Source organism: Panonychus citri, unplaced genomic scaffold (genome assembly GCF_014898815.1).
Source record: "Panonychus citri isolate SS breed McGregor unplaced genomic scaffold, ASM1489881v1 Contig00110, whole genome shotgun sequence".
In the NCBI taxonomy this organism is placed as follows: Eukaryota; Metazoa; Arthropoda; class Arachnida; order Trombidiformes; family Tetranychidae; genus Panonychus; species Panonychus citri.
The window spans coordinates 176,126-200,173 of NW_026515515.1; the positions used below are offsets into that span (position 1 = coordinate 176,126).

The 24,048-nt window shown below is 29.6% G+C and overlaps 2 protein-coding genes across 3 annotated transcripts; one reads left to right on the plus strand and one right to left on the minus strand.

Annotated features, from left to right (window-relative positions):
- Positions 1 to 2,379: 2,379 nt before the first annotated feature.
- Positions 2,380 to 23,777, plus strand: LOC128389736 (probable WRKY transcription factor protein 1). Its single transcript, XM_053349364.1, has 8 exons — positions 2,380 to 2,902; positions 3,195 to 3,274; positions 3,366 to 3,441; positions 10,676 to 10,852; positions 16,402 to 16,560; positions 17,532 to 17,678; positions 17,753 to 18,308; positions 21,385 to 23,777. Exons 1-8 carry the CDS (start codon positions 2,725 to 2,727, stop codon positions 23,192 to 23,194), a joined length of 3,183 nt encoding a protein of 1,060 aa, XP_053205339.1. The 5' UTR covers positions 2,380 to 2,724; the 3' UTR covers positions 23,195 to 23,777.
- Positions 6,712 to 10,202, minus strand: LOC128389748 (eIF-2-alpha kinase GCN2-like). Of its 2 annotated transcripts, XR_008325498.1 has the most exons (5): positions 9,738 to 10,202; positions 9,424 to 9,674; positions 7,841 to 9,352; positions 7,526 to 7,779; positions 6,712 to 7,455 (listed from the first exon to the last, which is right to left on the minus strand). XR_008325498.1 is itself a non-coding variant. In XM_053349381.1 (3 exons), exons 1-3 carry the CDS (start codon positions 7,937 to 7,939, stop codon positions 6,822 to 6,824), a joined length of 987 nt encoding a protein of 328 aa, XP_053205356.1. In that variant the 5' UTR covers positions 7,940 to 8,154; the 3' UTR covers positions 6,712 to 6,821. The 2 variants fall into 2 exon arrangements, 1 of the variants encoding a protein (XP_053205356.1); XM_053349381.1 differs by lacking the exons at positions 9,424 to 9,674; positions 9,738 to 10,202 and having other exon boundaries at positions 7,841 to 8,154.
- Positions 23,778 to 24,048: the final 271 nt, after the last annotated feature.

Sequence of the window (24,048 nt, forward strand, 5' to 3'; positions counted from 1 at the left end):
GAATTGAAATTCTGAAAGGAAACCAAATTAACAATTAGATAATCTTTCACTTTTCCTGTCTGAGAAAAAGTAAACAATTAATGGTGATAATTAATAATCGATTAATTTACCGGAGATTCAATTGAATTTTCCAATTGTAAACAATGTTCATCATTCAATTTGGTGATTAATCTGATTGATCTCAGTGATTGATATTCATTGAAAGAGTTACTTTTCTTGTTCCAAGGAAGTTAAATTGTGATGTATAACTTGATTACTTATAATTATCATTAGTTAATTAACCAGAAGTTGACAAGTTCCATGATTTAATAGAACTTTTTTTTTTAAAAAAAGAAAACCTTGTCTTCTCATTTACGTCAAACATAATTAGTTAATCAGTTGGTTAAAGGTACAAATTGGGAAAAGAAATTAAATCTTTGAGTCTGTTGACATTTTCAATCAATTTCGAGAATTTTTTTCTGGTTAATTTTTTATTCACAAAACCAATCAAAGTTAAATCAGCTCATTGGCCTTAAATTGTTCACATATTAATAGTTTAAGTCTCTTGATCATCATCTCAACGAAAAGGTTAATTGTTGTTGATTAGATTTGGTAAATTGATGCTCTTTGATTGTGGTTGATGAACTTTAACCGAGAAAATATTTTGTTTACATTAATGGAAATTGAGAAGAAAAAAATTACAATTTATATACTAATTGTGACGTCTATTTGTTCATGACAATTAAATTTAAATTTCTTCTCCTCATCTAATTTGAATGACGTTTTAAATTTTTCCATATTACATTCAAATGGAACTAATCAAGATTAAGATTAGTTGAAGATTATCCAACAAGTTAATCCAACATCAACAATAAGATCAATCTATGAGATTATATTTATTGTAGAAAAAGTTATGGACCTAAATTTAGTTTTAATTTAATTGTCAACATGAAAACTATGGTAAAAATATGACAGAGAAAATGATTACAAGTTAATTAGAGATTATTAATAACCATTAATTGGGTTACAATTGTCGTCAATGGGAAAATAACGGTAATATTGAAGCTCAAGGAAACAAAGCAAAAAAACCTCAATGATTATTGAGGTAGAGATGAAGATGAGATTGTAGTTGATGATGATGATGATGATTGACTGTAGGTACTCATAGTAATCATGATGAGAAATCATTTCCATGAATGGTAAACAATAACAGCGTCATAATCATCATTTGAGATCAATTGAACTCTCAATGTGAGTTTTCATCTTTTTTTCAATTGAGAATTAGAAAAGACAAAAGAAAAATGATTTTCTATTATTTTTTTCTCTTTCTTTTCTTTCTTTAAGAGGGTCATTTTATACGTCAATTACTTACTCATTCAAGTTACTTGCTCATTAAATCGTAACCTTGATTTAATTTGAAGGATAATATTATTTACTATTATAAGATGCTAAGTTAATCACAGTTATAAATATACTCTGGTGATCATGATCATTGATCAAATTTTTGGGAATTTTTTTTTACTTTGGTCAAAAAGTTCTAATCACATCTCATAGATGGCGCTCGTTGTTCTTACAATTAAAGTTACGATTTTAATTGAGTTTCTTCAATTTTTATGACTTTTAATTGTGTTTTAGGCAGAAAAATGAGAGAAATTGATAAAAATGGGATCCTAGTCTATCATTAAGTCAATTTTTCCAAGATAATCAAGGTTGAAGCTGAGTTTTCATCATAATTTCCAAGATAATCAATGACAATAAAACCAAATTAGCAATTATAATGAGAACTAGTTTATAATAGTTAATTGTTTGTTGGTATAATTATGTAGTCTAAGAGTTTAATTGGTTACATTTTATCATTTTGTTTTTCGTATGATACATGTAAGGTTTTTATTATTTTGATTCGATTATTCAATCGAAGGGATTTTCTTCATTTTCTGATTATCGAAAAAGTTTCTCGAACTTTTAATCGGGTTAAATATTCATTTATCAATAAATGGAAATGATTGTCACTCATGTAATTTGTTTTCTTTTATCAAAAACTTTCAGTTCTTCTTGAGTTAATCATGTTAATCTTTCAATTATCATAGATTGTTATGAGATTACATGTGAAGATTTTTTTCTCCTTATTAAATCAATTTCCATGTGTAAATAAATTCACTGAAATAATAATAAAGAGAAGAAAAAATTTTCACCTTAATATTATGATTCTAAGTTTTTACATGATAATAGATCAATGATTCAGAGGCTGAGCAAATGTTCAAACTGAATCATAATAATAGGGATCAGGAATATCGATCCAATGAAATGGATCGATAAAGAAAAAGAAAGAGAAACTTCATGATATTATCATCATCATCATCATCTTCTTCTTCTTCTTCCTCATCATCATCATCAAGGTTTCATTTTATCAATGCCCATGCACATGAATTTATCTCCATGCGCCTGGAAAAGATTCAGGAACAAGAGAAAAAAAAATGTTCATTGTGATGTAATGTTCAGTGTTCCTTTATCCCAATTCTGAGGATTCTGAGTTTTCTGAGTGATTCCAATGTGATTCATACCCTGAAAAAAGTAAACAGGGAATAATTCAAGTTACTGTAAACAAATAAAAACAACAAAACAAAAGGTGAAACTGGATTAACATTAGAAATCAAGTGAATGTTTCTCATTGTGTGTGTTAATTGTGAAGCAAATTCAATCAGGATTATGGATAAATGAGTTTAATCAGTTAATTTCTGTCTAATTATGTGGTCACCGGTTCAAACAATTGGAAGGGTGATTGAAGATGATTTCGCTAATTGTGAAGAAGCTCCTAATTCACGAAATAAACACGCGATGTGTACCACTGCCAATGGACACATTTACCTTATGGGAGGTCGAAGTAGTAATCGACCTTTGAAAGATCTTTGGAAACTTGATCCAGGTAAGAATGACAATCAATTCTAATCACAATAGAAATCATTTAGTAAACAATTAATTATATTACACATATGATGTTTACGTTTCAAGTAACGTGATAGTTAATTGTTGTTGCAGCATTTTTAGTGCACAAGAAATGGTTCAAACCGGTATGAGTTTCACTTTGATCCAGTTTGACAATATTGCAAAAGGCAAACTTTTGATTATGATACCGACTAATTAGATTAATTAATTAGAGATATATCAATCGAGAATTGCCTGATAAACTACAATTGTTTCACTTTTTCATTTTTCAGGTCAAAATACATGGGAGGAAGTTAAATGCTGGGGTGATCAACCTCCTAATCTTCAGGAGCATACAATGATTTCTTGGAAGGTAAAACCAATTCAAATCACTCACTAATCACTGACTAGTTACTTAATCTAATCAATTGTCTTATCTCATCATTTACAATTAAATTAAAAAGGACAAACTGTATGTTTTTGGAGGTGAAGTTGGTTTCTCAAGTTCAACTGAAACTCCTCTTTGGATACTTCATTTAGGTGAGTTGATTGATTTGATTTGATTCAATTGTGAGAAACTAGATTATGATTAAGACTCATTTGCATGATAAATATATCATTTGATTGGTTCAAACCTGCCTTACAATTAAAACTGTTGATTCATGATAATTTTCATGACAATACAAATCGATAGATAATCAACTTTCAAATGAACCTCAATCATGTTTAGATTAACAAACTCAAAAGGATCCCAAATGTTATCTGACAATTTAATCATGATGGTTTGAAATGATATTCATCAGTTACATCATGGTAACTATTAAATTATTAATTATGTCAGGAAAACAATAGAAATTAATTAACTCATAGTAAACAAAAAACAATTGACATTTGAATATCCTTGCAATAATTAAATGATTTAATCAGTGATTAACACTCATATTTACAATGGTGTATCAAGGTAACGGTTAATTTTTATGAAAATAAATTCTGTTGATTATTATCAATCCTATCACAGGAAATTTACCTTAATCACCCTGGTTACTATTTTGAGAAATGATTGAAGTTAATTGAGGTAAAAGTTTGATGAATGGTTAACAATTTATCAGACAAACAATTAGATTTAATTTAGTTTTCATTTCATTTTGAAAACTTTTCTTCATGTAAATAATTAAGTGAAAACAATTGAACTGAATATGAATTTTTCTTGTCTTTATTACTACTCAACTCATGATGATTTATATTCACTTACAAATTAATTTAACTGAATCATTTCACTGATTATATTATAATCTAATTGTGATTTCAATAAGATGACTCAGACTTAGATGATTTATCATCATGATATATATTTATTATCATCTTGATTCATTTCCGATGATTTTTTTTGTTGCCTTTGGATTCTGTTCATTGATTTCACCAAAGTAAATGATTTGAAACAATCAATTGATGATCTGGAGTAAATTCAACAACAATGATGATGATGAAGATGAAGATAATGATGAATCAAAAGAAGATAAGAGAAGACATTTTCTCTAGCATTCTCTATTTTGAAATTATCTTCTGGGAATCATTTGGATTTGACAGTAATAATATAATACTATTATCATGAATTACTCAAGGATCTTCATGGTAACTCAGGGTAATCTGTTCAATTGAATTTACTTTTTTTGTTTCAAATTTTTCTGTTTCTTCCTGTTTACTTTTCTATTATCATTATTATTATTTTCAATCAACCATAATGGTTAAGATAATAAGTTGAATCAATTGGATGAAACAATTAGATTCAATTTAAATGGGAACCAGAACAATCAACATGATTGGAGATTTTCATTTACCAGAGTTAATTGTTGTTACTACAGAATACAAATTACTTTGACTTGAAGGCAAAATGTTTCCTAATGTTTTGGTTAATTATTTCAGTTAATTGTCACCATTAAGTTGATCATTTGAATAATAAATTACTTGTGAATCAATTAGTTGCCAATTTTCATTTTCTTGCTAATGGTTAACATCAGTTGTAATCTAATTAAAAGGTTAATCATTTTAATTGATTACTATCAAATATGTACTGGTTAGTTTTAGTTAATTTGATTAACTTTACTGCCAATTTTATGATTACAAAGTTTTTTAAATGGTCACAATTAGTTGATTGTGATATTATTATGATGGTTGAAAATCAATTTGATCGTTTATAATATTAAACTAATTGTCTATTATTGAAAAGTATTACTATTATTTGATATCAGGAAACAATAAATCAAAATGATGAGAAAGACAAACAATCAAATTTGATTGATGATGATGATGATCAGTTGTTGATAAAAGTTTAATTAAATCATTTTCCTAACTGTTTATTATTGAATAACATCAAATGAGGTGGTGAAACTGATTAACTGAATCCCTGGTGATGGTTAAACAATCAATTGAAACACTAGCTAATTAATTAATTGAAACTTTTTCAACACAAATTCAATTGTACAATTAAAAATCAGGGAAACATGAAAAAAGTTCAACAACTTGATTAACTTTGGAGGAAACAAACTTTCCTAACCAATCAATTGGATCGATATCATTTTTAGGCTAAGTAAAAATGGAAGTAGACAAATTTATCGATCACAATTAAAACTAATTATCTATTGAAAATAAATTGCTGGCAAGACTAAACTACAATCGAAAATGACTAACAATTAGTTAGTAATTAAATTGATCAATAAACGAATAAAAAAAGACTTGAAACTGGATCAAAGACATTGAGGATACGAACAATTTATCAACATTTACTTTCTCTTGTTATCGATTCTTTTTATCATCTCTCTTTTTTCACATCATTATCTTCATCATCATCATCATCATCATCATCATCATCATCTTATCCATCACCTTGCAAATCTCCTCTATCATCTTCATCATTTTCTCTCTTTACTTTCTTTATCCTCATCATCTTTTATAAGGATGAAGATAAACTCCCAGGCTCCTTGTTAATATATTCTAGATTGTTGTTCATTTGATTGTTTGATGAACAATTTAATCAGACTTTCCAGAACTCTCATCATTATCATCTTCCTCTCATGATATAAACATTTTCCTCTTATTTTATCATCATGATAAAACATTGAGACTTTGATGTGTTCATGTTCATTTTTTTCAATGGCTTTTGTATTATTTTCCTACAAATTATATCATGACTTTAATCACAATTAATTGTCTATCAAGTTTTCCTAATCGTGTTAATCAATAAGCATCAGTAGATAACTATTTAACTCAATCATCATCCAAATTAACTCGCTGTCAACAAAAATTAATAACTTGACGTTTACCAAATTAAATTAAATCTTATAATCATAAAATTCATCAGCTAAACCATTTCAATTAACAAAACTGCCTCAAGGTAAAAGTTTCATCAAAGTCCAAGTTAACTATTCATTACAATTAGAAAATCATTTGTAAAATTATCTTGAACAATTAATCCCCTCTAAGGTTTGATAATGAGTAGATACTATTTTTCAATTGATAATTAAATCAACCAACACAATAGATTTCTATTATCAAGTATGTGATGATAGTTAACAATCAACTGAATCAAGGTGTTGTCCAACAATTAGCAATGTAAATCCAATCAGAAACAGATACACACCCAAAAAGTAATAATTTAGATTAGCTAATATCTAATCACTTGGTTCCTGGTTTAATTGCTATTCTCAAATTGTATTTGATTGTAAATGCATCAATGGTCACTACTCATGTAACAATAACCTGAGATTATCTGATGATAAAAGGTGATTAATTAGTGAAGAAAAACAATTACAATGATAATTGTCATGACAATGTTTATAATCAATATTGAAATTAGATACAATGTCTCTGATTGTTGTTTGAATTTCCAATCTGATGTCCAGTGCCCTCGAACTGGTGTTTTACTAATAAACGGGAAGATAATTACGAGTGAGATCAACAACTTTTTTGGCATTCGGACGCTTTATCACATTTTGATCTATTAATCGCTGGACAAAAATGATCTCATTTCGTTTCAAATAGTTCTTAGCATCATCGGGTAGTTCAAAAAAGATTTTAGTATTGTATTTTTTATAAAACTTTGATAACTTTTTATGAGTCTGAACGGGCTTGTAGCACATGACAAAGTAAATCAGTCCAAGTTGATAAATATCGTTCTTCTGAAGATCACTGAACTTAGTTTTTCTTGAGGTCGATCTAGGAGGGATAAGTATCGATTTTCTAAGAGAAAGTCCACCAATCTTTATACGATCTTTTCCATATAAGAAGATGTTATCAAAATTGAGGTTCATATGAACGATCTGTTGCTCATGTATGTAAATCAAACCCAAAACTATTTGGATAAACAATTGTCGACGACGATGATATTCAAATAGTTCCCCGTTTACGATCAAATCCTGAAGATTTTCATCTTTGTAACATTCCATTTGAATGCAAAGAGTCTGAGTTCCGAAGTTCGTATCAGATGATGTATCCAGACCTTCATTTGATTCAATTGAATTTTCACTCTGCTCTTTTTCAATCCATACACCGTAATAACTTATGCATCAAGATAAAAAAGAATGCTAGTTAAATATCGAGCAAATGTTAGAAATATCAACGTACTTACCTAACCACATACAAATTGTCAAGTTCGACAAGTCGACTGGCCTCTTTGAAACTTTTATCTGATGTTATTCGGACTTTCTTGATAACATAACGGTTATGATTACGTTTAGAAAGACCTTTGAAAATATTATCTGTTATAAACGATAAAACTTCAAAGTCACTTAAACGAGAACCCTCAATGAAATGAGTGATAGCCAATATCTTCTCGAGACTCTCGATTTGCTTTTCCAGTTTCCTATTGGTTATTTTGAGACTCTACAGGAAAAAAAGTATATTTTGTCTTAACTCTTTGAGAATTGATTGAATTTATACTTACGGAGATTTGGGTTTCAGTAATTTTTTGCTTCTTCTTCAGTTCATCCAAATCTTTGGTTAAATTATCAATAATTGACGAGTAGTTGACATTATTATCCATAGTTAAAACACATTCAATTAAAACACTTTTCAGCTAATAATAACTAAGGAAAATAACCCTTTAGTATTGGTATAATTCATGGAAAGGTAAATATTGATTAGATTCAATTCAAAACAATACAATCTTATTAGTTACAATCATAACACACCTCAAGGTTAATCAATTGACTCTTTACCCTGCAACTTAAAAGTAACCAGAGACCAGAAAATTAACCCAATTATTATCACTTTAATTTGGTGATACCAACAATTAGCAATCAAAAGACAAAATAGATTGTAAAAATAACTAAAGTAAATTATCAATAACTAACTTTTCACCTTTACAATAAATGGTAAATTTTATTGATTAGATAAAAATTTTAACAATTGAATTAGTATCTTCTTTGGGTTTGTATTGATAATCAAATCATTTAACACAATAGATTGCTATTATCAAGTATGTGATGATAGTTAACAATCAACTGAATCAAGGTATTATCCAATAATTAGCAATGTAAATCCAATCAGAAACAGATACACACCCAAAAAGTAATAATTAAGATTAGCTAATATCTAATCACTTGGTTCCTGGTTTAATTGCTATTCTCAAATTGTATTTGATTGTAAATGCATCAATGGTCACTACTCATGTAACTTAGATTTACAATAACCTGAGATTATCTGATGATGGAAGGTGATTAATTAGTAAAGAAAAACAATTACAACGATAATTGTCATGGAAATGTTTATAATCAATACTGAAAATAGATACAATGTCTCTGATCATTTGAATTTCCAATCTGATAATTAAATGGTAAGATAAGTTAGAGCGAGATCAACAACTTTTTTGACATACGGACGCTTTTTTACATTTTGATTTATCAATTGCTCGACAAAAGTTATCTCATTTCGTTTCAAATGGTTCTTAGCATCATCGGGTAATTCAAAAAAAAATTTAGTGTATTTTTTATAAAACTTTGATAACTTCTTATGAGTTTGAACGGGCTTGTAGCACATGACAAAGTAAATCAGTCCAAGTTGATAAATATCGTTCTTCTGAAGAAGGCCGAACCTAGCTTTTATTGGGGCCGATTTATCGGGAATAAGTATCGACTTTCCAAGACAAAGTCCACCAATCTTTATACGATCCTCTCCATCCAAGAAAATATTATCAAAATTGAGATTCATATGAACGATCTTTTGCTCATGGATGTAAATCAAACCCAAAACTATTTGGATAAACAAGTGTCGACGACGAGGATAATCATCTAGTTCACCATTTACGATTAAATCCTGAAGATTTTCATCTTTGTAACATTCCATTTGAATGTAAAGAGTCTGAGTTCCGAAGTTCGTATCAGATGATGTATCCAGACCTTCATTTGATTCAATTGAATTTTCACTCTGCTCTTTTTCAATCCATACACCGTAATAACTTATGCATCAAGATAAAAAAAGGATGCTAGTTAAATATCGAGCAAATGTTAGAAATATCAACGTACTTACCTAACCACATACAAATTGTCAAGTTCGACAAGTCGACTGGCCTCTTTGAAACTTTTATCTGATGTTATTTGGATTTTCTTAATAACATAACGGTTATGATTATGCTTAGAAAAGGCTTTGAAAACATTATCCGTTATAAACGATAAATCTTCTAAGTCAGTTAAACCAGAACCTTCAACGAAATGAGTGATAGTCGATAGCTTCTCAAGCTTTTCGATCTGAACTACAATTCTATTAATTGTTTTTAGTTTCTATAGGAAAAAAGGATATAAATTGTCATTAATTCATTGAGAATTGATTGAATTTGTACTTACGGCGATTTTAGTTTCAGCGTTTTTAAGCTTCTTCTTCAGTTCATCCAAATCTTTAGTTAAATTTTCAACAATCGACGAGGTTTTGACATTATCCATAGTTAAAAAGATTCAATTAAACACTTTTCAGCTAATAATTACTAAGGAAAACAACCCTTTATTATTGGTATAATTCATGAAAAGGTAAATATTGATTAGATTAAATTTAAAGCAATACAATCTGATTACAGTCAACTGCCAGATGATGATACTCTCTCTAGAAATAGCTCAAAATTAACAAATTCATTAGCAAATCCAACTTCTATTTATTAATTATCGAGACACTTGATGGGCTTTTCTCACCAATTTATCCTTGTGAATGGCCAATACTAAATTTAATTATTTTCAAAAATTTTCAAAAAATGATCTATTAACAAAAGTAAACAGTTAAAAGTACAGCTCGACTGCCTTGGTTACAATAGAGACGCTATTTTAAGAGAGTCTCATCAGTTGACTGTTGTTACAATAATCAACTCATCTCAATATTATTTGCAATCAATTGACTATTTACCTTGCAACTCAAGTGTCAGAGACCAGAAAATTAACCCAATCACCATCACTCTAATTTGATGATACCAACAATTGTGTAACAATTATCAAACAACAGACAAAATTGATCATAAAAATTAAAGTAGATTATCAATACATTTAATTAACTTTTCACCTTTACGGTAGATGGTAAATTTTATTGATTAGAGAAAAGTTTTACCAATTGAATTAATATTTTCTTTGGGTGTGTACTTTGGGTTTTACTTTTAATAATCAATACGAGACTAAATCAAGAATCAATAAAGTTAATTGTTACATGAAATTGAGTCTCAAACAAACAAATTCTGAAAGTTGATAATTTTTAGAATATCAAATTGATAACTTTCTAATAAACAAAATCATCTTAATTGCAGGTACATGCATTTGGAGACAAGGTAATTCTGGACCAACTCGATCTAAACCCGGAACTGTGATGCAACCTTCAGGTCGTCGAGCTCATTCAGCAGTTATTTATAAAGATTCAATGCATATCTATGGTGGTTATCAGGATCTACGAGGGTCATCATCTGAATTATGGTCATTCAATTTGAGTAAGTTCCATTTACCGTTATCCTTTTCTTAGCACATTAGTTAGCAATACTTACGATTACAAGTAATTTATGAGACAGTTAATTGTTGATAGTTATTAAGTTGTACTTCTTTATGAATAACCTTTAACAAGGTTAAACTTTTCACAATGACAATTGTATATAAGATAAATTGTTATTATTTACCGCTAATTAAGTTAATCTACAACATAAATTGTCTAACATACTAAATTAATCAACTTCGAGTCAACAATTAAAAATTGTTGCGACAATTTGTTGTAATCACCATGTTTCATGTATTATTTTGTATTATTTAGATTACAATTAGATTATCCTTTCTTACCTTAATTGTTAGTTTATTATTATTTGAATTACAACCTAACAAGATCATCGGATTAGTTTAGTGTCAGGATTATCATTTGTAATAATAAATGTTACATCGTATCCTTAAATCTGCTCTGATCACACAATTAGTTAAATTGTCAACTATGAGAAGCTAAAATTTACAGTTTAAGTAATTAATAATAGAGCACAATTAATCAATCAGTTGTCAGACATTTTCTCAATATTTATAATCAAAGAAAAGGTTAATTATATGATTGAAATCAATTAACCCACTCGTGATTGTTTAATAGTATCAATGATTATTTATTACCTTAATCACGAGTCACAATTAGTCAAATAAATTAGATGATATTTATGGCAATATAATTATTAATTGCTGAAACTGTATCAGTTAATCATGTAAGATGAATAAGCACAATTTAAGTTAATCATAAGCTAGTACAACAGTTTAAAAGAAGCAATCAAAAATTAGTATCCTGGTTAATCAAAATGAAAAACTTCAACCAATTAAATTGATCAACAATCAAAACTGATTGCAATTTGTTGTAACCCCAAGTGCAACGAAAATCTAATCCTGTGGATTATTTAATTGTATCAAATGAACAAACTTAATCCATGTTAATATGATAAACGTATTTAAAAGTGATTAGCAAAGGTAATCAACTTTTAATCAAATCTAATGAGGCTATTGACATTAAAATCATTCAAAATTGATTATATATTTTTTGTTCATTCTCATTGGAAAGGCAAAGTTCACCTTTAATTGATCTGTCCAGTAGTTGGTCAGTTAACATGATTATTGAACCATATTAATGAATTGAATTGACATTTGATTCCCAAAGCAAAGGGATTTTTACTTATGTTCACTAACATGAGAAAAAAAGAGTCACCATGAAATTGTGATGATCATCAGAGTATCACCATGATATTAACAAGAATGTAATAGCCGATGAAAACTCCTTTGAGTAAAATTAATGTCCACCCAAGCTTAAAGATGACCATTCAATTTGATCGGAAGAAAAGTTCAGCAAATGTTTCATTCATCGATACAAAATAACCATGAAAGAGAAAAAAATATAATTCTAGTTACATCATAATCGATATTATGTCATTATTACCACTTCCTTGTTTATCATGTCGACTACGTGGTTGAGATCAGTTCATCTTTTCCAATAATAATAAATCAAAATTTAAAAATTCGAACTCAATTTCGAATTTTCTTTTTTCATTAAACTGAAATCGCTTTCATTTTTCATTTGACATTAGATTATTAGTTTCTTCTTCTTCTTCTTTGCCATATTATTCATTCTGTCAGAATGTCAACTTTCAATTCTGATCACATTCTGAATCTAGAAAATTCTGTGTTCAAAATCATCGAATCGAAATTCAATCATAAGGAATGATAATCAATGGGCTGAGAATGACAATCAACGCCTTCTTGATTATCGCCACCATTTAGATTAATTTGATTCTGTCATTTACAAGAAAAAAGCGTTTGAAACAATTTATTGATCCACTTGATTATCTTGATGATTATGCAAATTATCAAGAGTAATAATCATTAGAATTTAGTTGAATTCAAATGAGCACTCAGTTTAGTATTTCCATAGTTTATCATGAGTAATTTGAAACAAGGTCAGTTTCTGGTCATCATCATGACATAATTTTTCATCTTGATTGTTAATTGTAATCATTTGATTTCTGGTTTAACACAATCAAAGAGTAACCAAAAAAAACAGTTAAGTGATTTTTTCTTGCACCAAAAGTAACAATTCATCATTAACTGAACCGTTAACAGGCCAGAAACTGAATCAAAATTCAGTAACATGAGATAGTCATGAGATTACAGACCATTTAACAATAAAGAATCAAGTAAACAACAAAATAAAAACTTTTTCCAATTCAGTGAAACAATTTGAAAACACTAAATTGTAACCATAACAGTTAATATTTAACAGTTAACTTAGAATTAGATTATCATTTATAATCAATTGAAATTGTGATAATCAAATTAAAGATTAACAATCTTGAAATGGAAAAGTTAATCAGATAGATGAGTTTCTGTTATGATAAAAGTTTCTCAACATTTTGCTCGTAGTAGTTTCATGAAACTATCATGATACCAATGGAGATTCTTGAATCTGTTTTGATTAGCTTTCTATTCACCACCATGTTTCCTCTGGAATATTTTTTAATATTTTATCATGTAATCAACAAGAATATAAATATAAATGAATCGTTTTCCATTGCTGGTTAAACATGAGAATCGAGACAGAAAAAAGTGTGATAATATTTTCGAGCCTTGGAAACAATTTATCATATAAACGATGAAAACAAATGAAAAAAAAAGTTCTGGATTCTGATTGATCATCAGTCATCCTGAAACTTTTCATCCTTGTTTAAACATGGAAATAAGTTATCAGTTTTTTTGCTATTGTTGCTATTTTAATATCAACATATATTTTAAATCATTGAACATGGTTAGTAACAAGTAACGGTAATTTAAATGTGTCACAATCAATTCAAATATTTACACAATCAGCTGAACTTTTTGAGTTGTGATCATCCATTCAGGTAAAGGTAAAGAAGACGATTAAGTGATTAAGGTTGGAAAGGATAAACATTTTCATTTACATATAAATCCTATTCAAATTAATCATGTTGACATTGATAATCTGGTCGAGAAATTGATTAATCTGATTGGATTTAGGTTTTAATCAATTATTATCATCACCATGAATCAAAGATGTAAGGATTAATCAATCAAATCTCAATTTGGTGATGATAATAATAAATAATCGAGTCAGTGATAACATTTTCATTTTCTCATCCTATTAACCATCAGAATCCTATCACAATCAAAGTGAATCAGTTAATAATAATCAATATCAAGACATAGTTGATAGATAATTAATCAAACATGATGAATGAAATTCAGACATAATCATATCAAAGATGAGTTTTTGTTTCAAAGGTTAAATTGTTCACATAAATTGGTGTTTTTAGACTTGGGAAATTTTAAATTAATTGAAAACAATTAATCAATTGCAATTGATTAATTTGGTGATGATAATGAAAAGGTTTGTTTGCTAAATTGTTTGGGTTAAATAATGGATACTCTGAGTTTCTCAAATATCTCATTTTGCTGTTTTATGTTATTGTTGTGGACACATTAAGATGCTCGGAACGTATTATGATGATGATGATGATGATAAAAAAGAGGAGTGAAAGATGAGATGATGATGGGAATGAATTAAGGATGATAATGGGAGAGGTTAAGTTGTGAAAAATAAGAAAAGGAAGAGGAAAAAAAATATAAGATGAAGACTTTTGGTCAATATGCTGGAAGAAGAGGAGGAACCATTGAGAGATCAGGGAGGAATATCAAATATTATGTAAGTCTTATTGATGATGATGGAAGATAATGATGAAGATATCGGTGTTTTAGTCAGCATCATGTACATCTTTCATCATCATCATGAATGATGATTGGAATATGATGAAGAGCATAAAGGTAGAAAAAAGAAATATTTAAGAAAAAAAAGTAAAGATGTGATTCAGTGTATTCGAGGATGAAGATATTGCAAGTGCACAATCTCATTGGATCAATGAGAGGATGAAGATGAAAGTGAACAGGAAGATGATACATACAGAGGATGATGATAATTCTCATCATTTTTTCTCTCTCTCCGAAAGATGAGGAGGAAAATAATAATTCAATGTATTTCAAGGTGCAATTCAACTGTTCCCCTGCAATTGTAAATCTCTGGCGGTTTTTTCTTCTTCACTATAAAGTTATTCTCTTCATCTGTTATCATCATCATCTTTTCCTCCTCTTACTTTCGCTTCTCATCTTCATCATCATCATCCGAGCGAATACAAATACATCTCTCTCTCTCTCTCTCTCTCGCTCTTTATTTCATCTTCAAACCTTTTTAATAAACTAAATGGAAACAATATGTTAATGGCCTTTTTTTGTTCCTAATATCATTCAGTTGTGTTGATTGTGAATCATGATGATAATGATGATGAAGAATAAGAGAAAAAGAAACTATTCTTGAAAGATTAAATCAGAAGAATTTGAAAGATGAAGGAAAAAGAATGAGATTCATGGGAATGTTTGATACACAATTTTCTATTCGAGAGATTAGAATAGGAATTAAATTATATCAAAGACAAGAGATTTTTCTATTTTCTTGTTGGTCTGAAAAAAGAAAATAAAATCAATTTCAAAGAGATTTTTAACCCTGAAACGATCGGTACAATTTTCCATACATTCAGAGGGTTAGAAAATCTTTCACAATTAAATCTCTGGATAAGATAATCATTAGGCAACAGAATAGGAGCCTTGAGGCTTATATAAGATGGAAGAGAGAAAAGGAGAAAGGAAGACTGGAAAAGAGGAATTGAAGCTGAAATCAAACAAGAACAGGGAAGTGAAATGATTGGGAGTTTGATGTTATATGGAAAAATATGGAGGTTGACAAGAAGAGGGAGTGGGGAGGAAAAGGAAGGAGGAAGAGAGAAAGAAGGTGAGAAGAATAAAAAGAAGATGAAAGAGAGAGAAAAGTGTGGATGGATCATCGCCAAAATTATATCTTTGGGTATAGAATTTTATACATCTAAAGAAAACGATAAATGACAAAGAGAGAAAATCATCATTAGAAAGAATGAAAAGAGCAAAATGATAGAGAAAAAGAGAAGCTTGAGAGAGAGAGAGAGAGAGGAAAAGACTAAAGAATGATTCAGATGATGGAGAAAAAGAGAAGCCTTGAAATGAAGCTCTTCCATTTTTCCTCGGCAGAAAAGGAAGAGGAAAAAATCACTTGGTAATCACTATTTTCAGGTTACTCTGGTTAAATTAGTCTAAATATAACCTTTGCCTTCATCATCTTTGCCTGGGTTAACATTGATACAGTCAAATTGGGTTGAATGTAGTAATCAAATCAGTTCTTTTGATATCTAATAGTTGATAGTATTTGTTATCAACTGAATAGCCAATGGAAAACATAATAATAATAATGTTATCAATGGTATTATTGATTGTATAATAATAATCATCTCCTTTCATGGTCATGAAGCTGAAACGATAAGAGAGAAAGAGAGAGGAAAAGAAAATCTAAAATAAATGAATATGATTGCGATTTGGAAATATTAATGATGACTAACAAAATTGTTAACAATTTACCTTTAATTATGATTAACAGATTTGGAGCAATGGCATCTAGTTAGCTGTTCACTTCGATGTTCTGAACAACCTTCACCAAGACATTCACATTCAGCGATAGTTCATGAAAACTGCATGTGGATCTACGGAGGAATGACTGATCTCCAAGAGAAAGGTGATTTCTGGAAATGGAATTTCGGTAAGAATCAACTTAATGAACATCTATTAATATATTCTAGAGATAAATAATTTAATTCAATTACTTATCTAAAGGTTTTTGATTAAAAAGAAAAGAGAATATAAGAAAAACAAAAAGTTCAATCGATTCCAATTTCCATTGAGAATAAAATGTTCACGAAAACCAAAATGATTCCTTGTTGTTATTCACCATGAAACGAAAAGAAAGATTTAAGTGGAAATAGTTAATCGACAATTTAACGTTAACACAAGATCATTAATCTTTAAGGAAAAGAAAGTTATGAATTAAAAAGAAATAAGAAGAAAATAATAATAATATTAGAGAACTAGAATGAGAATATAATAGTAAATAACTAATGATCATCATGATGGAAAAGACAAAGAAAATGTTAATGGTAAATAGAGAGTATAATTGGGTAATTGCAATATATCAATTCTTTAACTGATATGATCAATAATCTTTCTTCTTGTTAGATTAAACTTATTGTTACTGATTAACTGTTAATACTTTTGATTAGCATCATTAGAGATTTACAAGTTTGTAATAATCAAAGGAAACAATCAGTTAATCACAAGAGAGACATTGTGATCTCAAGGTGATGGAAACAGTTACTTACCTTTTATAATGTGAAACCAATTGGATTATTTGGTCAATTTATTGATCATAATCAACCAATTCACTTGTTTCATTTTGATTTGATTTAGTTAATAACAAGGAATCAACGAGAAAATGTAATAATGATAATAAAACGTTCAGTTAATTGTATAGTTACTATTAAACCGGAACATGTAATCATCAAGTGAACATTAATTTTGCCACTGCCATGTTAACCCTTTCATCCAGTTTGTGCTTTAGTTTTTATATGGAAAAGCATTTAACTTGTTATACCTATTGGAATATTTTTAATTATCTTTTCAGTTATAATTAGTTTTTAATCTATTGTTTTGTTTTTCGTTTCTCTCTCTCTACAGAATTGTCTCAATGGAGTAAAGTTAAATGTAGTAAAGGACCAGGTAATCTTCATAGTCACAGTGCGATCAAAGCTTTTGGTTGTATGTTTATTTTTGGTGGTGAAAAAAATGGTCAATTGTTACAAGACTTGTGGCGATTTCATTTTGGTAATTAGACTGATTGTTTCTTCACCTGATTTGTTATTTACATCACTGTTTTTATTGTTCGTTTTTTTTATTAGGTACAAATTGCTGGGAGAAGATTAATATTGTAGGTTTAATGCCAAATCCTCGTTGTCGTCATACTGCTGTTGCTAATCCCTGTGCGGAAATTGATGATTGGGATAAAGAGGAACACAAAAGTATCGGTCGAACACAATCAAAGTCAAGTTATGCTTTAAGTAAATCAACGTCCAAATCAAGTAATTTAATGCCACCCAAATCAATCTCAATGTGCTTTGGCTCCAATCAAATTCAGGAGACTCCTTTACATGAACCCAATAATCTTAATAAGTCAAAGGGTAACAGTGATACCAACGCCAACACCTCAAACAACAACAACAACAACAACAATAGTAATCATACCAACAATTCAAGCAAAAATAATCTAAATCAAAGTAGCACCAAAAACAATAACAATCGAAATAAAATTAAATCAGCTAAATTTCGAGTTCATCCGATGAAATTATGTTCCAAGGAAAGTTTCACAATATCGGACGATGAAGATGGTCAAGAGGGTCAAGATGAAAATGATGAAAATGGAGCAAATAATGGACAAAATAAACAGAATAAAATGAGGTAAGAAATTGGAAAAATATTCTATTCTTTTCTCTTCCTATTCTATCAATTGTATTTATCTTCTATTCTGATAATTGTTTTAAATTAATGAGAATCGAGAGAGATTAAGAGTTAAATAGAACAAAGTTTCTACTGAATCTCCATCTCACGAGAATAGTTGCCTTAGGAATCATCGATTTTCTCATCCTCTGTCTCTTGGAGACAATTAAATTATTGTCTAACGATTAATGATTAAGATCTGATGGTGAATTCGTTGAGAAACAAAAAGTCAACATTTATCGACTTTACCAAGGCCAAAATCTTGAGAAATTTTTTGTAGTTCAGTCAACGATAATGGTCAATGGTCTTTACTTTATTTTTCCTTGACCCTGATAAGTTTTACTACACTGTACTTTTCTTTTCTTGATCAATAAGGAATCGTATTCGTGTATTTATCATTGTAATCTCTCAGATTTCATCTCATGTTACTGATGTTATTGTAAATCATCATGACGATCATCATAGTAACATTCAATTCAGTACAATTATCATGATGAAATTTGAAACGTTTCCACTTTCCCTTTAATGATTGTCACCATGAAAATGATAACGAAATCAGATAATCTCAACATTTACCCCTGAAAGGATTAGATAATCTCTTCACTCTGATGATCATAATCTATTCATATTCTGATGAAAAATCATTTGAGAAAATCAAATTTACAGTTATAATGAAAATAAAAAAAAACTCAAAACAACCTTATATGGAACCTTGATTTTTATGGTTCCATGGATTAACGATTAATTCTGATTCATGGTCGAAAAAGATTCAAGCTGAGTCTTGTTATCACATGAAAAATCATTAAAGTAACTGCATGAAAATCACAAAGGCAAAAAGCGAAGGATAGAAACATGATGTTCATGTATCGTAGTAATTAAAGATAATTATTATCGTCATTAATTATCCCAGCTTATTATCATCATCATCATTAGCATCATTCCAATGGAAACATTTTCACCTTTAACGATTAATTTATTGATGATGATGAAGAAGATGAAATGAGAAGAAAAGGAAAAATAAGAAACCGATAAATCCCATGAAAACTCAGAGATGAACAAAGAAAGAAACAGTTATCTTATTATCCATTGATTTTAACATGATATCCTCAGAGAACTGATTTACATAATCATCTTATGTCACCCAAAGTTTTCTCAGTGTAAATATTATTGTCGATGATTCTTCATGCTGTTTTCTTGTTGTGGTGTTTTATTCATAAAGTGTATCTTATTCATCGTTTGTATTACTCAGTGTTAGACAAAACTAAAGGAGATACATGATGAAATTATCTGAGTAAATATACAGAACCACAGGAAAAAAAAAGTTTTTCATTTCCCTGGTGAATTCTGAAAGAGATGTAACAAGAATCCTTCCTGAACCTTTTACCATTACACTTTACAGGTAGTCAAATTTGAGAAATGCTCAAATGTTATAGATTAGCTTTTTGTTTTTCGCTGGAAAAATTGAGCTTTACAATTGATTGCGATGTTTGAAATTACACCTTGCGAATGAAAGTTTAAGGTTGTGATAAAAGATGAGGATGATTATCAAGATACAAGATAAGTTGCTAACTGAATTATGTTCCCAGGGAGTGAATGAATAACATGGAGAGGGGAAGATGAAGAAAGAAGAGGAAATTGTATCTTCTAAGAGTATTATCACTCACATCTTCTTCCTCATCTTCATCCTCATCATCTTGAAATCACTATGATAATGATTCTGTTGATGATGATGAGTTTTTTTCCCTTTTGATGAGATTACATGTTCTCTTTCCTTACCTGCCTCCATGTTGAGTAAATTGATTGTTGAAGAGATTCAATAATAAATATATACTCCACAGATATCACCATGTAACCATGATGAATCCAGGTAACAGAAATGTAATAACATCAAGAATGAAGGGAAGGAAACATTGAAAAAGAGTAAGAATCAAGTTGTTACCATTAGGTAGTAGATGAATTTACCTGTGGATCCTATGGAGTCAATAAAAATAAACTTGGAGTTTGTTTATTGTACAAATGAAGATTTATGAGATTACATGGGAACGTGAACTTTTTTCACGATTTTATTACTTATTTTGACATGGAAGACAAGGAATATAATTCAGGATCCTCGTGGATATTTGAAAAAATAAAATTGAACATTAACATCATTTACCATTGAACTTTGCCTGAAGGCTTTTGCTCATCATATTATAATCATGAGGAAAAATCATTCAGATTTTGGAAACTTTGTTGAAGAAGAAGAAAAAAAAAGTTACAATCTTGTTGAAATCAAGTTGATTCTGTTGGTTAAGGAAATGATCCGGTAAATATAACATGATAAATGTTCATCTTCATGAAGTATCTTCTTGAGTAGAAAATATATCAAATATTGATATGATTTTATAGAGGAATCAAAGAGAATGGTTTAACTAATGGGAACATGATGATCACCATTAACTTCATGAACATTCAAGTTGAAAATTCTGGTGAAGGGAAAGTGAAGGAGAAAAACTTTTCCATCACTTTTTTTAAGGGATTTACATGGTTCTTGGTGATGAGTAACATCTTGTTCCTATCATTGAGTTTTAATGGTATGGGAAAGATGAACCATCAGAATCAATTTAAAAGCAATTTATTTACACCAAACTAATGATCTTGTGTCATTTCTGATGCTCAGTAATTGTAACAACTACGAAACAATTCAATCCTTAATAAATTTTGTCTCTCAATGTTTACAGAAGCTCATTGATTGTTATCAAATGTTGAATAATAAAAATGAAGGTTAATTGTGTTTACATTTTCCAAATTTCAATCGATTCAATTCTCAATTTTTGATCAACTATCTCTTGATTGTTTACCTTTCAAGCTGCAAAACTAAATTCGACAAATAATCAATCGATTAAATCGATAAATCAATCTACATATGACAGAGAATAAGATCTTTTTTTTAATAAAAAGAAACTCGATTCTTTCTAATTACCTTAATCTACTTTTAATTTTCGATTGTTCATAATTTTGATCTATTTTCTTATTGCTTGTTTTTCTTTCTCTCCAGGAAATCGTTGAAGGACAAAATATCTTCGAGTCGATTGGTTCGTAGTATATCATCAAGTAGTTACAATATTTTACACAATCAGGCCAATGGTTATTCTGAGAATGGTAATAATAAAATTCAAGTGGAAAATTTAACTCAACAATCAAGTATTGATGGAAAATCAATACTCAATGGAAACAAGAGAATCAATAACATGAATAATTTCCATCAGAATTCAGTGGGTGAAGAGGATGATGATTTGGTTGACGATGATGATGAAGATGAAGAAGTGGCTGTGGTGGATAAGGATGATGCTCATAGTGGTGATGAATTTGAATGTGACCTCGACCTTTTACAAATGTGTAAAAGTCAAAGTTCTGAGCCCGTTTTAGAGACTCATCATGATTTTGTTGTTCGAAAACGAATCGAAGGAGTTTTAAGATATGGTACAAAAGTTCGACCCAAATCTGAAGTATTAGAAGGTCTTTTTCACCTTGAATCTTTATTAGAACATGGTGAATATGATATTCCACCTTCATCATCAAATGGTGGTAATGGTAATGTTTGCTGTTCGGATGTGGGCTGTTCAATTCGAGGTGGACATCGAAATAAGATGATAAATAAACGTCACACTGTAAGTGAATCGATGAGTTATTATTCACTTTGTTTTCCGTCTCCACCTTTTGCCCGTCGAATCGAATCGCCGGTGGAAACATCAGCTGATACTCCAAATGGAAGTTCAATCAATGATGATGAAGATACAAGTTCAACTTCCGTAACCACAAATCATGATAATGGATCAACAACAAGTCACTCAATCAGTAAAGATGATTACAATAAGATAATGATCGATGGCGATTCAATGATAATCGAGACTCATTATCGAGAGCCAATTTATGATAATCATCAGCTTCGTCCAACATCAAATCAACAGCAACAGCAACAACAACAACAACAACCATCATCATCTTCAAATACAACAAACAATTTAAATCAATCAGAATCTATTCACTTTGATGATCATTTTTACAAAGCTTTAGCATCACCCGCCGATGCTATCGCAAGGACAAGCGGCTATAACTCATCGGCCACTTTGTACACACCAAGTATAGAGAGTCAAGGTTTACCTCATTCAGTTTCCCACTCTTCGGGTTATCATTCATTCACCGAAGATTCATTTGACCCACCCTCCTCGTCTTCTGTATACAATCCTTTCCATCAACATCCTCATCATCCACCTCCACTTCCTCCTCATCATTACCAACAACAACAACAACAACAACATGGACCACAACATCACCCAACGATATCAACTTCTACTTCGACATCATTTGTACCACGACGAATATCTCGTCTTCCTCGTGACAATTCATCATTCGAATTGAAACAATTATCATCTCTGCCTTTCCCCAAACAACCAGCATCAACCACAATCGACACTTCAACTGGTTTCAATGTTCGATTGAGTAAAGATATTCGATCGCGTGCCCGTGAACGAGCTTCTCTTCGTGGACAATCGTGCAATCAAAATCCAACCACAATCAATTCAACATCAACTTCCACCACCAATGGTTCAAATTTCAACGATAATTTAACGCCAACCGGTGAAAAACTTAACGATAACAATCAAGAACTCTGGCAAAAAGCCAATGTGATAAAAGAAGATGCAATTTCCAGTTCACCAAATTCCCGGAAATGGTCATCTCACTCTCCATCTCGGAGTAAAGTTAATCATCACCAACTTTGCATGTTTGTCTTTGGAGGCAAAGAATTGACCAATGGTCAACACATGTATAAACAGCCAATTTCAGTCTGGAAATTTTACATTTGAATTATAATCAATTAGATTAATTAACTGAAACAATGAATCAATCATAATCTATTCATCTGATCATCTCTCTCTCTCTCTCTCTCTCTCTCTCTCTCTCTCTCTCTCTCTCTCTCTATTCAATTAGCTAATTAAAAAAAAAGTAAACTGCCAATTAATTCCTACGGAATTAAACTTAAGATATAAATGGAAACATGCAAAGTTTTCGTGTCCACTACTCAATTTTACTGGACATCAAAATAATTCTCATAATTTTCTTCTTCTTCTTCGTAATTAACTGTGCATTCCAACAATTAAAATAACCTACAAAGACAATTTAATCACATCAAAATCTGGAACATATTCACATCATAATCACACAACTTTATCAACTAATTTTTTGGAAGAAACTTTTTTTCAATCGTATATATTATTATGTATACAATATATATTAATATAATTAATTATCTACAATTATAATGATCATTTTGATTATTCTTAATCAACACACAATTAAAATGTATACTCACCTTTTCTAGTCAGATTCTTGAAAAATCTGAGGTGAAAATTAATTTTTAACGAAAAATAAAACAATAGAAACATTGAATATCTAAATTGAAAACAATTAATAAAACATCAACAATTAACTCGCTTTCAAATATAATATAATCTTCTAATACTTTACAATCAATATGAAACTCAATTAAACTGTGATTAGATTGATGAGACAATCGAGTTAACATTTCCTTCATTTTAAATTTACTATTAATTGTGATTGATGCTTGATGATTGATCATAATTAACTCTCCAGGTTGATTACTCAAATTTTTCGAGTTTTAATTGATTGGAAATTTTTGATTGTCAAATGTTCAAAAGAG

What these genes read in the sequence shown, in the direction of transcription:
- LOC128389736 (XM_053349364.1), top strand. Translation starts at nt 2,725, where the DNA reads ATGTGGTCACCGGTTCAAACAATTGGAAGGGTGATTGAAGATGATTTC. An exon ending in ATTATGGTCATTCAATTTGA is followed by an intron (nt 10,853 to 16,401) that starts GTAAGTTCCATT and finishes TATGATTAACAG; the next exon opens with ATTTGGAGCAATGGCATCTA. An exon ending in CTTGTGGCGATTTCATTTTG is followed by an intron (nt 17,679 to 17,752) that starts GTAATTAGACTG and finishes TTTTTTTATTAG; the next exon opens with GTACAAATTGCTGGGAGAAG.
- LOC128389748 (XM_053349381.1), bottom strand. Translation starts at nt 7,939, where the DNA reads ATGGATAATAATGTCAACTACTCGTCAATTATTGATAATTTAACCAAA. An exon ending in TTACTGAAACCCAAATCTCC is followed by an intron (nt 7,780 to 7,840) that starts GTAAGTATAAAT and finishes TTTTTCCTGTAG; the next exon opens with AGTCTCAAAATAACCAATAG. An exon ending in GACAATTTGTATGTGGTTAG is followed by an intron (nt 7,456 to 7,525) that starts GTAAGTACGTTG and finishes TTGATGCATAAG; the next exon opens with TTATTACGGTGTATGGATTG.